At 43.7% G+C, this 17,463-nt stretch overlaps 1 protein-coding gene across 1 annotated transcript in view; it reads right to left on the bottom strand.

Moving 5' to 3' along the window:
• LOC119432458 (protein aurora borealis) overlaps nt 1-17,463 on the bottom strand; it is an 85,570-nt gene that overhangs the window by 51,311 nt on the left and 16,796 nt on the right. Inside the window, exons 3-8 of the mRNA XM_049658242.1 lie at nt 16,006-16,162; nt 12,596-12,649; nt 8,395-8,451; nt 5,266-5,392; nt 2,045-2,114; nt 696-825 (exon numbers count right to left, since the gene is read on the bottom strand). Coding sequence (XP_049514199.1) covers nt 696-825; nt 2,045-2,114; nt 5,266-5,392; nt 8,395-8,451; nt 12,596-12,649; nt 16,006-16,162 — 595 coding nt within the window. The remainder of the gene's footprint in view (nt 1-695; nt 826-2,044; nt 2,115-5,265; nt 5,393-8,394; nt 8,452-12,595; nt 12,650-16,005; nt 16,163-17,463) is intronic.

The following is a 17,463-nucleotide window of genomic DNA, read 5'->3' as shown; positions in this document are numbered from 1 at the left end:
TTAGCGGTGCGCTTGAACTTCTCAGTGTTTTAACGATATGCGAATGCAACATACACGGGCGTGGCAAAATGTTTGCCTCTCTTGAAAGCTGTAACATGTCACGTAAGTTGTGTAAGGCATGTGACGGCATCGTAAGGCGCCACTGCACTGCCCATACCAGCTGCACCAGTGAATTTACAGCATTTTTAGATTAACAATGAGCACTAATATTGCTTTGTATATTTTAACAGCCCGAGATTTAAGATAAAAGGCATACGCTTTCAATGAAATGCTTCATGACTTTTGCTGGCACGCGACAATTCTAATAAATTCCGACAAATATTTCAGTCAGAGACATAGGACCTGGTTTGAACAACCTTGGCGGTCGAATAGTATTGCATTTACTTTGCATATATGGCACAGATAAGCATATAGGAAACATATACATAAATATATAGGGAACAAACATCATAGTGACAGCGTAAATTTGCCTGGAGTATTCATATATTAATTGCTATCACAATAAAATGGTGAATAATGCTTGTTAAATGAATGGAGAGGAGAGGTGTATGGTAATAGTATTTTAAATTTTCAACGAGATCGGCGAGGGATCAAATAGTGAGTCGATCTCACCAGGGCACGCACTCCAACCATCGGGATGCACAAAAAGCACAATGCAGACAACCAAAAGCTAAAGTTCAGGAGTCCGTACTCACCAAGCAATGGCCTGATACGCGATTGGCGGCAGATGGGCGACAGCTGCATGCCTTCACCTTCCGGACTCGAACCCTGGCTGCAACGTGCGCGCAGCCCACCACCACCAATAGGACTCGAGCACAATGCCATCTGCATACGCAAAAAAGAAGCTAAAGCACTAGTATACTCAACCTCTTTGCTACAGGCATACAAACCTCATTACGTATAAGGCTGTAGAAGACTTAGAGTTGATACTGACTTGAAAGTAAAAGAACACCACCACAGGGGTGTTATGCTGTACACATTGAATTCCACCATGATGACATCTTGAGTCAATCAGAACTGACATGATTGCGAAACTAGACAATAAGCCAAATTTGACAGTGTCCAGAACAGAGTCCCAGACCTGACTAACAACTGCTGATATAAATATGTGCACACAGATATCTACGCATTAAAATTTTGCAAATAATTGAGAATTTCAAATAGCAAAGCAAGTGCAAATAAAGAAAGCTGAAATTGACCCTCAGTAAACATTTTTATTTGAATTTAAAGAGCTTGTACTTTCTAACTGGTGCCTGCAAGCTAAAACTGGTGCCTGAAAGCTAAAATTATGCATTCCTTTGTGGCATCAAATGCTCGTCAATTTGAGCACATTTTTGCAGCCCTGGTTAGCACAGACAAGCCCCAGGCAAAAGCAAGCTTAGAACACCGCAAACATGATGGTTAACAATGCAAAACTGCTGGTAGTGTCCAGCTGAAACAGACTAAACAATGGAGAACACAGCTGGGTTGCCACTCAACATGTAATGGCAAACACATCAAATGGCTTGAAATACTTGCATGTTTGTTCTTTTTTTTTTCCTGCGTTTACTTTCACTTACACTCATCGTGAGGTCTCCGATGCGACAGAAGGCCAGGTAGTCCAAAAAAGTTTTATACCATTTTCAGTTTTAGTATTGTCCAAAAGGGGCAAGTTCTGTCTAAACAATAGTGCTGTGGCTAAACAGCAAAGATTTTAGTGGGCAATGTTGGAATATTGTATTGCGTTTTAGCAATGCCCAAGTTAATGCCCATGCACATCACTTTCTTTTCCCTTACTCGTAACATGGTCCTTAAGCTTCCTTGGAAGTTTGTTATCCTTCAACTTCTGCACTCGCAAGTCTGGTTTCAATAGTTTCAGGGTTAGGGGACAACAATGAAAAAAAAAAAAAAAAAGAGGTTCCACAAGACTGAAGTTACAGAAAGCTATGCTCTATAAAGCAAGCTGTAAAATATAGAAGGACATTCTGATGTTTCTATCCATTTATTTCAAGCTATTGCAAATAAGTAAAACTGCGTCTGCCACAGCAGTTGGCAGATGACTCACGTGCACGGGCGTCGAAGATTGCCTCCGCACGGGGCCGTCCATCAGCACACTTAGCCGTTGGCTCTCGCGCCTGCAACAAAAATGACGTCAATTTGACAAGAAGATTAGGCTAATCGGTCAAAAGTGCTAGATCCATAATTTACCCATACTAAATAGACAAGATGCAGCAATAAGCACACAGGAAACAACAAACTTGAACTATTCCTTGCAATGAAAAAAATATATATATATGTGGCAGAAACCATTGAACATGATTGTCAGTCAGCGATAGCTTTCTTGTTATTACTTGCTGCGCGTACCCATGCCATCCGTGAACCACAACACCTTATGGGCACATCAGCAGACATACGAAGTGGCCATCTCAATGCCAACCATAATGCCAAATAATACCACGACGTGGTATATCTTGTTGCAATCGCAACACCCCAGTTTAAACTCTGTAGCAGCCCCCACTACCCCTAGTATCCTGGCTGCAACTTCGATGCAATGGCTATCCATCCAGCGGTCATGCTCGACACGGAGGTGTCTGTTGCAGATACGGCGCTGTGTATACGCGTGTGTATGCCATGCAATCAGTTGCCCAAACAGGTGTTATGCCACAGACGCAGCAATGGCATGTAGGCAATTATACTTCTGCCTACGAATCTTGTGGTTTATTTACCATTCCGTACAGACAATGTCTTCTGAAGCACCAGAAGAAACTTGGTGAAACTGCTGCAGAATTTTGGTGATGTTCACTTTGGGAGAGTAATACGCTGACACCGAAAGGTGTGAAGGCGGCAATATTTAGTGGCAGGTTCTGAGCAAGGCAGCGATCAGGAGAAACAATGGCGTGACAAGAGGAGGAACGGAAGCAAGGAGGATCATCTGTTGTCGAGAGAGTGACAAAGAGGGATGATGACTGCGAGCATGCCATGCAAGGCGCCGTCTTTTGATGGCAACGGCGATGATGCTGGCTCCGAGGGTAGGCTGTTGCAAATGCAGTTTTGGTTTCCTATCCGACTGCATCGCGCCAAGTAATTTTCGGACCAGTTTTAAGAAACGCACATTTATGATTGAATAAATACTGTAATTCATTGTGAACTACAATTTTCGCTTGAAAATCATCCTACGGTAGCCCGAAAGTATGCGTAGGGGATAGAGTGCGTTTGGTGTATTCACTGTCTCCTAAGCTCCTCCATGACAAATGCTGCTAAAGGAGTTGTAATTAAGGTTACCATTGGAGTCAGGTGCGCACATGCTAAACAATCAAGTTCGAACTATACAGCAAAGGCAAATTTTAGGATCAAAATTACGAAATTTTGGGCCCATAGAAATGCATGGACCCCTACACAGCATGCAACTGTGGCACTGCGTAATGTCTTAACCTTGTATTACCTAATGTGTCACATAATTCTACGCTCATTTTGATGTCTCAAAAGGACCATTTAAGCGTGAGGAGTTTAACAATACAGTAGTACTATGCCTAGTGTCGAACATGTACGCTCATTTGCTTGGCCGTCACTCCACACATTTCTTATAAAAAATCTTGAGGCTCCTAGCCTGCATTCACGAGGTGATAACTATTGTCAGTGCAAACTTTGCTAATTGTGTATTTAGACTTTTTCGCGTGACAAAAGGTACAACATCGCGAGCGTGTGGACATCAAGAACAGTCACAGCAGAAAAAGACAGAATGGTTGCAATTTTGAGAGCATATGCTAGCAATGGGCGTGCCAAACATGCTATCAAATTGAGACTGGCATAATCAAGAATTTGTGTGTGTCACACAAACTGTCTTCTTTCTTTTTGTTGGGAGGGCAGAGATTCCTTGCTCAGATTTTTGCAAACAAAGGATCCCCCAAAAGCTGAAGATAATTTTGAACGAAGCGACATTCGTGATGAGCTGCCCTCACCATCTCTTCTTCCGCCAGAAAGTCACGCTGCGGTAGTAACTGATGAGGAAATTAATGATCAATATGCCACCAGTATAAACCAGCTGCCGGGCAGAACTTTTATGGCTTTCGATTACTTAGTTGATTGGGATATTGAGGTAATTGTCGATAACTGTAAGTGCTACAAAACTGTTTTTGTTGCCTACAACGCTCTTGGTGCGGAACACGAATGACTCGCAATGACACACACGAGAGAAAGCAGTTCAAATGTCATGGTAAAAAGTCGAAGCCTTTTATAATCGCCGGATGTAATTCTAACACGGGTAACATGAAGGGTCTTGACCAAAACATTGCAGTATACTACACCGTCATATAGGTAAGAAGTGGCATTCTTTGATACTTTAACCTTTTTCATGTTTGTATTAACAATGCGTGCACAGGGTGAAAGTCAAAGCTGACTCGCTAACACTTAAAAAGCCTTTAGCAGGCTTTTACCAGAAGGGTTATGTCTATAAGTGATTACATGGAAAGTACAGACCAGTGGCTATGGTGTTGGGCTGCTGAGCACAAGGTCGCGGGATCGAATCCCCGCCACGGCGGCCGCATTTCGATGTGGGCGAAATGCGAAAACACCCGTGTACTTTTAGGTGCACGTTAAGGATTTAGGTGCACGTTAAAGAACCCCAGGTGGTCCAAATTTCCGGAGTCTCCCACTGTGCCTCATAATCAAATCGTGGTTTTGGCACATAAAACCTGATAATTTAATTAATTTTTTTTTAAAGTACAGACCACACTATTTGTTGAAAACAGAAAAGTGATTTGGCTAGATTGACACTGTGACTCCACAGAATAAAATTATTCCCACAGTCATCAGAAAACTAGCATGCACTGTAAGAAATTTGACAAAAGTTTGTACAAGATGTTGTGTACTTTATCAAGCCTGATAAGGACAGCATGTGTCTAGTGTCCTATATGTATGACAGCTCAAAACCGGCAGTTAAAGCAAAAATTTCTGTCGGCAAACTGCTCATAGTACATTGTAAAGCCTCTGGAAGGCTTTTTATAGAAAAATATTTTTAATATTGTCACTTGCCAAAGTTTAGGAATACATGGGTTAACACAGAGCCTGTATAGTGGTGTTTATGATATGCCGGAGTGAATTTTTACACAAACCAATTACTATAACTATGTTATAACTCAAAGAACACTTTGTTTCTTTGTACAAATGCATTCTGAAGGGCCAGAAATAAAGGTGACAAAGTTGTTCTAAATTTTCTTGATGTGGAACCGCATTTGGGCACTGGAGGGTTAAAGATCTCCAACTGGCAACTGCACGTCTAAAACGCACCTCTCGGGATAGTTCACTTTCCCCTCAACAGCATTGCAGAAAAGCTTGCGCCGAAGGGAGTCGCGGGAGTTGTTTGCTTGACTGGCTGTTTGCTTGTCCTGAGCCGCATGGAAGGTGAAGTAGTCGCCTGTAAAACAACAACACGCCGTACCTTGAAAACAACCACATCTGCTGCGTGCCTTCAAGTGGCGGGCATGTGAATACATGCACATGCGTGCACGTGCTAGCTTGCGCACCCCTTACTCTGCTGATGCGGGGAGCCTAACAAACTTTGAGCCATTGGTCTCTGTCTGTGCGTTTAATGTTCAGGAATTGTTATCTGGTATTAAGATTCAACGCTTCACAAAATATCAGCTGACAGATCTTATGCGATCTATAATTTGATGTTTTCTTATATGTCATACGTCTGCTCATGTCTTTCAACCAACAGTACTATTCTGTCTGTCAGCCATGTCTTATTAATATGTAATACTTGTTTCTCTATAACATGACTTGCTCCTGCTATCGTCTAGGAGTTTCATCTCGGCTTCGGCCATTTGTACTGAATAAAAACAAATACACGAAAGAAAAACATGACTGAAGCATCACACAAATTCTGAGAATAAAGAGGCTACAGGAAAGTGATACTAGATCAGCAACTATCCCAGCAGCAACAAGCCCAGCAAAGAATTTTTCTATCAATGTTTAGTTGCAGATTTTGCATAAGACATGCTCGTGATTAGCGACTGTTTATTAAGTGAACAGCATTGTTGCCGCTAGTAATGCAAGACCTTAGTCGGAGAGAGTTAAACCTCAATGTAACAAAGGCAGTAAAACGAGAAATTTGCTTTTTGTTATATCGAAATTTCGCTATATGTATTGCAATTCGATTTTTTATGCAAATGAGTACAGTCACTGATTAATTTTTCTGACGAGGAAGGGGCCACAGCATTCCTCAATTATCGGGAATCGGAAAACGCAAATATATATTACAAAATAAAATAAATTTGTTGAATTTTAGAGTCAGCGTCGAAAGCCAGCCACCTGATAAGTGTCACTCGCAGTGCGACGATGCAGGAGTGAACAATGCTTCTGGCTCTCGCTTCAACACGTCTCCAAAACTCGAGATTATGCAACCTCCAGCACTAAAACATGCAAGACAGTGCACAATGCCACGGCATCTCAGCTTGCCTGGTCTTTGCATATGCGGCAGATTACCTCTAAAACAGGGTGCGCGGGCTAAGTAAGTGCTCAGCCATGCGCAGCCACGGCTGAGTCAACCAGCCCCCCCCCCCCCTCATTCAGCCCTCGCTCATGCGTGAAGACGGCACTCATCAGCCCACCATCCTTCTTGGCTCAGCCTCACACGCTTTAACTCGTACTTACAGCATAGAGCACACGGGGTGCAATAGCTCTTATCGCACTTGGACTTTATACAAATGTGATGCTGCTCTGCTTCGGCGGTAGCTTTTGGCAGCGCAGCGCTGAGTTTGAGAGGTGCATTTGCAAGTAGCCGCATTTAATGCAAACATCTCACTACTATCCGCATCTGCAGAAGTTTCCATTTATTGTTTTGGTATTCCTTCCCGGCAGCAATAAATTTCGTTCCACAGTCAAATCTCGATATAACGAAGTTGTATTTGCAGCAAAAAACTTCGTTATATATCGAGAATTTTGTTATGTCGAGGTTTCATTAATTCAATAGAACTAAGATGGGGAAATAAAAATTGTTCATTACATCGCAAATTTCGTGAAACTGAGGTTCGTTATATCGAGGTTTGACTGTACAGTTAAACCACGATATAACGAAGTCGGTAAAATCAGCTATTTGCTTCGTTATATCGAAATGTCGTTGTATTGAAATTCAACCTTTTATGCTTGTACAGTGGCCGATCGATTTTTCTAGCACGAGAAGAGGCAGCAAATTTTCCACATTTCTTGGCAATCGAAAAAAGCAAATTTGAATGAGAAGACAATTTCGTTCAATTTGGGAGTCGGCGACGAATGATAGTTTCATGCCACGTCGTCGATACCTTCACATCGGCGGTACGAATTAAGCGAAGCCAGCCCCGCTTTTGCGTCCACTCTGCCCCCACGGCAGATAGCGTCGTCTGCCCCGGGACGACGCTATCATGAAAAGCGCCGGTAGAGGTGAGCGAGTCCTTCGAGTGCCTCTCACTTCAACGGGTCTCCGAAACTCTAGATTACGCAACCTCTAATACTAAACGCGCGGGAAGACAGCTTACATGGTGCCATGACATCTCTACACGCTCACTCTTTGCACACGCGGAAAATTAACCTCTAAAGAAGGGTGCGCGGCTGCGTGGGCGCCGAGCCACGAATACAGCCATGCGCAGCCACAGCCGAGACGCGCGCCAGAAATGTTTTTGTGCAACCGATAGCAGAACCCAATTGGCAAGAACGTGTACAGGGTCGTCCACTCTTAGTACAAACACGGCGCAGCGTGGCCGCGTTCCGCGGAGCGCCAGCGCGCACCGCGCGGCCGCGCATCGAAGCTAAGCGATGCAGGCGCACACGGGCTTGGAGGCGGGGCTTCGTGTCATCTGGTAAAGTGCGCGAGTGAGCTGGGTTTGTGCTGTCTGTTGTCTGCTAAAGCACAGCGCGCTCATGCACTTTAGCAGACGACATGAAGCCCCACCTCCAAGCCCCTGAGCGCTTAGCTTCGATTAGCGGCCGCACGGTGCGCGGCCACGCTGCGCCGTGTTCGTACTAAGAGTGGACGACCCTGTACAGCCAACTGCGACATATTACAAGCAATGTTTCTGACATCAGAGTTTGTGATACAGCTCCACACTCTGCTTTTGGCTAAGTTGTACAAAAACACCGCACTCCATTGTTCAAATTTAAACGACTGCAGGTAGCAAAATTCCAATTTATCAAAATTGACTACTGATCCCAACAAATTAGGGGCCAGTTGTGAGCTGCATCTTTCCATCCATCCTATGCCGACCGTGCTGCAACAATCACTCATCAAGTTATGCTCTTCATTAGCAGGATCATGTTCGCCTACTAAAAATCTGTTCATTGTATTTCTCATCACCCGTCTGCCTGCCAGAATCCGTCGCTTCAATGAGCCAGTACCGTTGTCAACTGACTACACTGCATCTGAACGGAGTCATGCAGTCTTACCCAAAAGCGAGCTGAGGTCAACATCCGGGGGTATCGAGAGGGTCGTCTGGCTCCAAACTGCACAAAGCCACGTGCATGCGAAGAATCATCAACAAAGATCCACTGACTATGCCAGTTAAGGAAACTGACAGTTATTGTAACATGAGACAGAGTAATGGGGCCCTGATGAAAAAAATATGAAGCTCCACATTGACAGGAACAAGAGTGATGTTATCTCTTTAGCAATGAATTGCATTTATAGTGTAATGTTGTCAGAAGTGGCACAAGACCATGCAGAGACACTTGGCAATGAATATACCTTATTAAAAATGTTTCATACCCTGTGAATTTACATGAAAATATGTGCCTTAGGCACTGTTGAATGTACTAAGTCCAATGAAAATTTGTTATAGCATTGTTGCTTCTGCACGATTAAATTTAATTCTTTTTTCCCCGTCATAATCTCCAACTGGGTGACAACCTGACAATTCTGTATAAATTCCTCCCACAAAACTGCACTGCACCTGTACTCCAAAACGGAGCTTTTCCCTGTAAATCACGAAAAAAATATGCGCAGAGCACTGGTGTGTTCTTGCTGAAATTTCACAAACTGATTTTTATTGTCCGGATCGTTCAATATATAACAACTGGCACGGTTACTTGCCTAGTTTGTCAAGAAAAAAATGAACTTACCTTCGTCTGTGCCTTTTGCAGTAAGCGATGTTTAAAACATGGCAGCTATGTTAATTCTGGCATCTGCAGTACGGCAAAGCATTGCCTTCAAGATTGGTGTGATGTGGACACTAAGAAGCCATGACAAAGGCAAATTCATATTTTTTCTTCATAAAGCAAGCAAGCAACAATGCTAAGGGGTTATATTGAACTATCTGAACCATAAAATGAGACCTTGCTACAAAATGAACAAAAACAGAGCACTGGTAAGCAGAACATTTTTTTTTTTTTTTTTCCAGAGAGAAACACAGCTCTCTGTAGTTCCCGAGAGACGCTGATACTGTATTAAAGAAGTTCGCATCCGCCGCAACATCATGAAAATGAGCAAACAAAATTGGCCGACACATCTACAGTCAGACATTGATTTAACGATACCCGCAATGTAACAAAGTATTAGCGCAGGAAGCTTAGTGCAAGAATGGTTCTCAGTGGAACTAAGCTTCCTACGCTTAAATAAGACTTTTGAGGTATCAAAAATTATGCGTTGGGCTTTGTGGGGTTAAGAATGCCAATTTCCTGCATACCTGCTTGGTTCTTGCTCTTCAAGCTCCACAGCTGGTTATATGTATGTCTTGCAAATGATTTTTTTACAGCAGTTTATCTCGTCTTGCGAGTTTCTTTTTCCTCTAAACTCCTGCTTTCCAGTGTCGGCTTATACCTAGCTATGGCACTTGCTGCTCACTTTCGAACAAATTAATATGCCCACCAAAAGTAAAAAGTTTTTTCATCTGCTACCCAGGCCTTAATCACGTTTTTTTCAAGCAATGACTATTCTTGCTGCAAAAAATTCACTTGTTTTCTATTTTTATTTTTGCGGCTTTCTGCCTCACTTATTAGTGTTACCAGAGCCAGTAAAATTGAGCCTGTAGCACAAGCAGAAAAGCTTTTCGACGCATTGTTTTTAGTTTGCATTGAATGCGGCAGTGAAGCCGGAAAATATTGCAGTAAACATTAGCAGTGCCATTTTCTTTTATTTTTTGGCTGTGCTGGGAATGCTATTGTGAAATATAATTTTCAGTTCCGTGCAGCCTGCATCTCCCTACATAACAAAAAAAAAAAAAGAAAACAACAGACAGACAAAAAAATATCAAGCAGACATCCGTGTTCGACCTCTCGTGGAATCACCCTCATGTCAATTTATTTTCCGCGACTATGTCTAGCAGTGGCACATCGATGGGGAGGGGGTTCCCGGTGTTGTAAGCCACCCCCCACACGTCCAGCCCCACTACTCCAACGTGTACCTTCAGTGCTCTGTTGACAATGTCATTAGAATTCAGGAGGTGGCTTGAGGTTGAATTTACATGATTAACAAAAACACTCTACCACTGTCTTGTATTTATTCATGCACTCTTAAATTACTTGGAGCAATGAATGAATGAATGAACTTTTATTTCCCTTTTTAAGAAAGGGGAGGGGCCGGGGGGGAGAGAGGGAGGCCTGTGTGCTCCAGTCCTAGCACCTTCTGCTGCCAGACGTCCGCCTACCAGTCGTGGTAGGCCTCCGCTACCTCCTCAGCCCACCTCAGGACTCGGTCCTGCAGGCTGGGATCGGAGCTGCGCAGGGCAGTCTCCCACAGCTCCTCGCTACTAATTAATGGTTTGAGGTTGCGGGGGGGATATTTGATGGGGCATTTCCACATTATATGGGAGAGATCTGCTGTTTGGACAGGGCAGAAGCGACACTTGGGTGTCAGGTATGTGTCGGGAAAGAATAAGTTCAAAGTGCGTGGGATAAGAAAAGTGCGAGTTTGTAGTTGGCGCCACAATATTTCTCTCTGGCGCGTGCTCGACACAAAGAGAGGGGGATACGTTAGGCGTTGGTGTTTGTAATGTGTGCAAATATCATTGAATGTGATGAGTGCGTCTTTATTGGTCTGTTTATTGGTCTTGCTTCAATGATTGCTTAAAGGGGCACTAAATAAACACAGAATCGATTTAAGTGATGTATTCTTTCGGAACTCTATCTTCATTAATTTTGTTTGAGCTGCATTATTAGAAGAGGAAATGAAGCTTAATGTTGCACCATTTGAATTTAGCGTAAAAACCCCAAAGCCGGCACATCAGTACGTCGTCATGGATTTCAAAATACTTTTTATTATTTTTATTATTACAATAATAATAATAATAATAATAATAATAATATTAATAATAATAATAATAATATTAATAATAATAATAATAATAATATATTATTATTATTATTATTATTATTATTATTATTATTATTATTATTATTATTATGTGCTAGCTAAATAACTTGAGTGACTTTATTTGCCAGCTGGTAGCAGCTGAGACAGAGGCAATATACAGACAAGAAGGCGAAACATGTGCTAGCATGAAACACTTCTAGCACATTTAATATGGCTCATAATTACAGAGTAATTTACACTACACCAGTGCTGATTAAAGCTGACGACTTGCAGACTAATCTTGCAATGTTCCAACAATTCCTACCTTCAGTGACAACATTCAGCAAAAGAAGTGATGTAGCGTGATAACATGCTGCGTTTCTGGTTCAAGTAACGAAGGAACCAAAGTTTCGAAGACATATATGGTTCTGAAAGAACGCTGCATTAGGCGGCGCAAGTGCGCTGAGCCAACACATCAGTGACGAGTTCCAGAAAAGTGGCTTCCTGGCAGCCTGGAAATGTGGCTTTGCATGTAACCGCAAAGCCACACTTCCAGCCGAAACTTGCTACTGTAAAGCCGCACCTCAAGGTAAAATTAGCATATAACCCACACGTCGACTTCACAGTTGACATTTTTTTTTTTGTCAATTTTGGTGCGAGCTATAACGTGTCAAAATACGGTAGTTGCAATAGGAGAGGAAAGCAACAGCCAGCACGAGGCCGCAATACTAGGTCGGAAGCGTTGCCGTGCGACCTGGCGTGCTGCTGAGAGCGCAATAAGTGGTTTGAATTAACCGCCACAAACGCTTTCGAATTACCGGCCGTTTTCACAAGCTGAAATACACATAATTTTGACAGGACCGTAGTGCCAGTTTGAACGAACTGCAAGTTTAAATTAACGAGATTCCACTACAATTTTCTTATCGGTAAAGATGGACCACGTAAAGCCAGACTGAACTCTGGCCAGCCTCGAGAACTTTTACAACGTCACAGCGGCCAAAATAAGAAAAAGTACTTTGAAACCCGTGACGACGTACTGATGTGCCGGCTTTGGGGTTTTTGCGCTAAATTCGAATGGTGCAACATTAAGCTTCATTTCCTCTTCTAATAATGCAGCTCATACAAAATTAACGAAGATAGTGGTCCGAAAAAATACATCACTTAAATTGATTCTGTGTTTATTTAGTGCCCCTTTAAGCAATCATTGAAGCAAGAATGAAAAATAAACTCATCTGACATCAACACAAGTTTTCAGATCACTGAAAGTAGAAATCTCACTGGAAAATCGGGTAAAAAAAATGATAAGCAGCAACATTTGCTTCAAGTCAGATAAAGCACATGCAGTTGAGAAGAAATTCATACCTGTGGATGTCTGAGGCTCCCGTTCTGATAATGTGTTGTTGCCATCAAGAATAGCTGCAAAATGAAACCAGGAAAAAATATAATTCGTTTTTCGTTCTATTCTATGCACAGGAGCTGATGCAAGAGCGCAGAATGGTTTCGTTTGAATGTAATCAGCATAAATCTTATTCTATGCAACAGCTGCCATGCTCGTCCGTATCGAGGTATCCATGCAAAACATTGTGGCAACACAAGCAATAACTGGAGCTGCAGCAAGTATCTCGCGTGCTGCACTACGAGATAGGCAAGAAGCTTAAGCTTAACTGAAGCTTAACTGACATGACATTTCCGACGGTGAAGTTCTTTGTGTTAAACGAAGGTCCTGGCACCTCTAAAACCTAAAAAGAAAACCCTGGCAAGCATCAAAATGCTCTCAAATAATGTATTATATACTAATAGCTTTCCACGAGTCAGTTTTGCTTTTATTTCCCAAGAGATGTATGTGCCACGATGTCATGACACAGAAGGTGGTCACGTGAGAGCAGGACATGGCGATATTTTGGCCCTTGCTCCAGCTTGCTTGGTGGTCCGTTATGCTGCTACGCACTGTGCTGCCCAATGTAGTAGCGCGACAGACCACCAGGCGACTGCCAGAATGGCGCAACGTTCTGCTACCACGTGACTGCTCAGCATAATTATTGTTCAGCAAAAGATGTACCCAACAAGTGCTAGTGTAGCTGTTATTTAGAAACAGCCTGAAAATGAAATCTACAAAGTCAGAAGCGACACATGCCTTCCGAAAAAGTCAGTGTTCTATCGGTATTTGAAATGGCTCTGCACATTCGACCAAGGTCATTTTCAGGAACGTATCTACGATAAGTCGCGATTACACAATGAAATTCGACAGTTAGACCGGTAAGAGGTTTGATTAGATGTTAGATTGTGATAAGAGACAGATTGCAACACCATGCAGACTATATCTCGACAGAGATTCAATAGTTGCAGTATTTGATAATTCAACGTTTTCGTGCCTTAAGGCACAACAATCGTTGGGCACGGCTGATTATAATATTTTATCCAGACCGTTCCCTTCACTCGCAGGTTAAATATACCTAGCTGTTTATGTTTTCTAATAACATTAGGTGGTCCCATAAACTGGGCATGATGCAAGTAGTGCAAGCTCAAATTTTTTATGGCGGGAACTGCCTAGCACAATGCGAGCGTGTATGGAGAATGCCGCGCATCGTCCGCTACAGCGTGTCCCCTGGAGGCACAAAAGACAATTCTTGCTGCCCAAGCAGGGGATACGTAGTAAGGAAACGCATTACTTACATGACCACTCTGTTAAGAAATAAAATGCTAAAGCTGTAGTTTTCTTGCACTTTCTGAGGGCAAATGGACAAACTTTTGATAACCTGAAAAGTTCATTAATGTGGAGTTCATAGTAAATGAGGTTTCACTAACTGTATTGGCTCATAGCCTTATTTTTCTATGTTCTTGGTGAAGAATGTTGGTGCCGGGAAATGGTACTAAACGAGATCGTATGGATGAGGCTCTACTGGTTACAGAAATACTCAACTTCATTGATACACATTCAGGGGTGGGACTGACCAAAGTCATTTTGGCGCAATTTCTGGAGCAGGTAGAAATGCGTTTTCGAGCAGTTTGGAGCAGACAAAATAGCATTTTGGAGCAGCTTGGAGCAGACTAAATTTCATTTTGGAGCAATTTGAAGCAGATAAAATTTCAATTTGAGGCAGTTTGGAGCACGCCAATCTGAATTTTGGCGTCGCCGTCGCCGTGACGTTCCATAGAAAGTCCAGGGGCACATAACATCGCAGCGAGCCGTATACTGAGGATGAGTCGATGAGGGTGAGCCTACGATGGCGGCTCAATCTCGCGCGCGCGTGGGAGGAAAGCGGGGAGCAAGCGCGCCGTCTTCTATTGCGCGCAAGGCACCGGGGAAATGAAGGGTCGTTCAACTCTGGCGGCTGCTGCGTGTGGCACGGCTGCGCGGGCCCTATCATGAAAGCGATCTGCAACAGGGACATAGTGCGAGTGCTGATAGCTTCGTGTGTGCTGTTTTCCACCGCTTGGTTCGCATTGAAGCGAGGCAGCAGAAAGGTGAATTCACTCGCTGCTGCAGCCCTTCTTGCTCACTCGAGCGTTTTCAGAGCGAGTTTCTGCGGTAATCGAGTGAGATGTGTTCATGTTTGCTTGTGCGCGCATGACACCATAATTGTTAATTTAGTGAGTGAACACATGTTTACAAGTTTATATGGGTGATAAAAATACTATCCTTGCTTCTTATAGATGTCTACTAATTTGCTATCACAATCGAAGCTTCGCTTTTCAGGCGATACTGCAACGCTTTATTCCAAGTCCGCCATTAGCCCTTCATGATAGGTCAAAATGGCTCACGCCTCGCCCATATGGGCATAAGAACAGTTTGGAATAGTTTTACGTTATACCGGCCTTGGTACACAGACGCCCGCTCGCTTCACCCGCTGCAGCGCGTGCCTCCGAAATATCTAGTTCGCTTGCAGCATACTTTTTGTTGTTTTGCACCTCAGCTAGGGAGCGCTGCACCACTCGGCCGCTTCAACCGTATTCTAGTACACTCTAAGCACAGCCGCCCTAGCCGTTCCGACAGCAGCAACAGCCGGCAGTGGCCGCTCGCGTGCCGGCCACTTTCCGGAAGCGCTGAAAAGTCCAGTGTTATAAGCGTGAGAATTACGAGAACTCTGCGGAAGGTGCCGTCACACGGTGTGCGTAATGTGAATGGCTGCACTCCTTTTCGGAGAACAAATCCGCTCACTGTTTGCGGCCACTGCCGAAGCCGTGCAGGCACAGTGTGGTACAATTACAATCAATTTTCTGTGTTTGGCGCAGGTATTTGCGTCTGTATCAAAAATGAGCAATTGGCACAGGAGTCCCAACCCTGTACATTGCTTGAAATAAATGCTGTGCCGTGGACTAATCCCCATTTGCCATTTCAATCATGTCTCACATCATGATAATCGGTCACCATAATTTATTACGATTCGTTGTACTCTTTTGCCTGCCAGTGGCTCCGTCAATGTGTTTGATGCAGCTATCTTGCCAAGGAGGCCACCAACATGCATAGGTTTGTTGGAAAACTAAACAGAATTGAATCATGCGTGTGCAAAGGCTACTGGAGAGATTCCAGTTACTGAAGAGCCAGCGTGCTGACAAGGACACAAGTACAGAGAACAAAAAGAACAACACAAGCTCGAGGATGCCCGTGCCTACTTGCGTTCGTGTTAGCACAGCCCGCTCTTGTGCAACGCGAATCCCCGCCAACTTGCTCAACTTTCGGCCACTCTAAGGTGCTGAAGGCTTCTGCCACAATGCTATTCACAGCGCCCAGTATAGCTTTGGGTCGTAAAGCCTCGCAACTGCCAAGTTACCTTTGGAGGCCACAAACGCGCTCTTCATCCTCGACTGTGGCTCCCATGGCGATGGGACAATCTCGTGGCGCGAGAAGAACAGCTCGATGGCCTGCTGGGACTGCTCCTCGTAGAGGGCGTCACTCCTGCATGCACGGCACATGCCACCATCTCGACTCTCCTCTCATCACAATGAGCATCTACGGGTATTAGCAGACACAAATGTGTGAGTCACTGACACATCTACAGGCTTTATTCATCATCATCAGCCTACTTTATGTCTACTGCAAGACAATGACATCTCCCTGCGATCTCCAATGGACCATGTGTAAAAATATCGCTGTGCATGCGCAAGAACAGTATTTTTCAACCAAAGCACTCTCAAACACACACACACTACTAAACATTCAACAGCTTCACCTTTACTATTGCCGAACCTTATACACCCCATTTTCTGCAAGGTTTAGATGATGATAAAGGCTATTCAATTGTAACAATACATTCCGCCTCGGTGGCCAGGTGGGGGGTGTAAGGGAACTATGATGGCATGAAATTAAAGCTTTGGAGCTCACGTTTCCTTCCTAAGGGAGGGCGTTACTCTTCGTTAATTTTGCAATAATTGGTTGACTATTTGCAGAGAGAATGAAGGTCAAAGTTTCATTTCTTTTAATTTCGTGCCGCAACCACAGTACCTATACGTCAGTGTGATGCCATAGGTATCAAATTATTTTCTAGCATTTGGGCCCCTATGGGTCACTAGAATTACTTGAAGCTTTCTACACTTTGGCTCCTTTAGAGCACAATGTAGTCCATCTTTACTGATAAAAAGAACTGTCCCTCCAGCAGATGCTGTCCCTAGGTGCACCCCCTTTTTCTTTCATGCTGACTGTTTTTTGCACTTGCAGTATAGACCACTTATAACGTAACCGCTTGTAGTGCAGGACCGGATATAATACGGTCTTTTCAGACTCCCATTAATTTTCCCATAGCACTCTATGTATACGCGTATCGCTTATAGTGCAGTTGCGAGACACGAAATACTGGTTACAGTGCGGCTGCCTGGAAGTTCGGCAGTGAACCTAGACGGCAAACGCTCCCCTCAAGCCACAAGTACCGTATTTACTCGAATCTAACGCGCACTTTTTTTCCGATAAAACAGGTCCAAATATTTCAATATGGCCGCCTTGAACGCGCGTCGAGCCCAGCTATTATCGAGCCTAGCTACTGTAGCTTTCTCCATGAGCTGCAGTACACATATGCTTAGGCAATAATCTACCGTCTGTCTTCACGTTCTCTGCATCTGCTCTATCAGCATGAAGTACCGAGTTCATCATGATGCCGCATTTAAAAGGAAAGTGATCATGTGTGTGGAGATGGACGGAATTCGGGCCGCATTACGGGCGTTAGGAGAATCTGAAACTTGCATTCGGGACTGGTGCGAACAGAAGGAGAGAATTTTCGCCAGCAAAGCAATGCGGC

This window comes from Dermacentor silvarum, chromosome 11 (assembly GCF_013339745.2).
Source record: "Dermacentor silvarum isolate Dsil-2018 chromosome 11, BIME_Dsil_1.4, whole genome shotgun sequence".
Classification (NCBI taxonomy): Eukaryota; Metazoa; Arthropoda; class Arachnida; order Ixodida; family Ixodidae; genus Dermacentor; species Dermacentor silvarum.
This window is presented reverse-complemented; position numbering and strand designations above follow the sequence as displayed.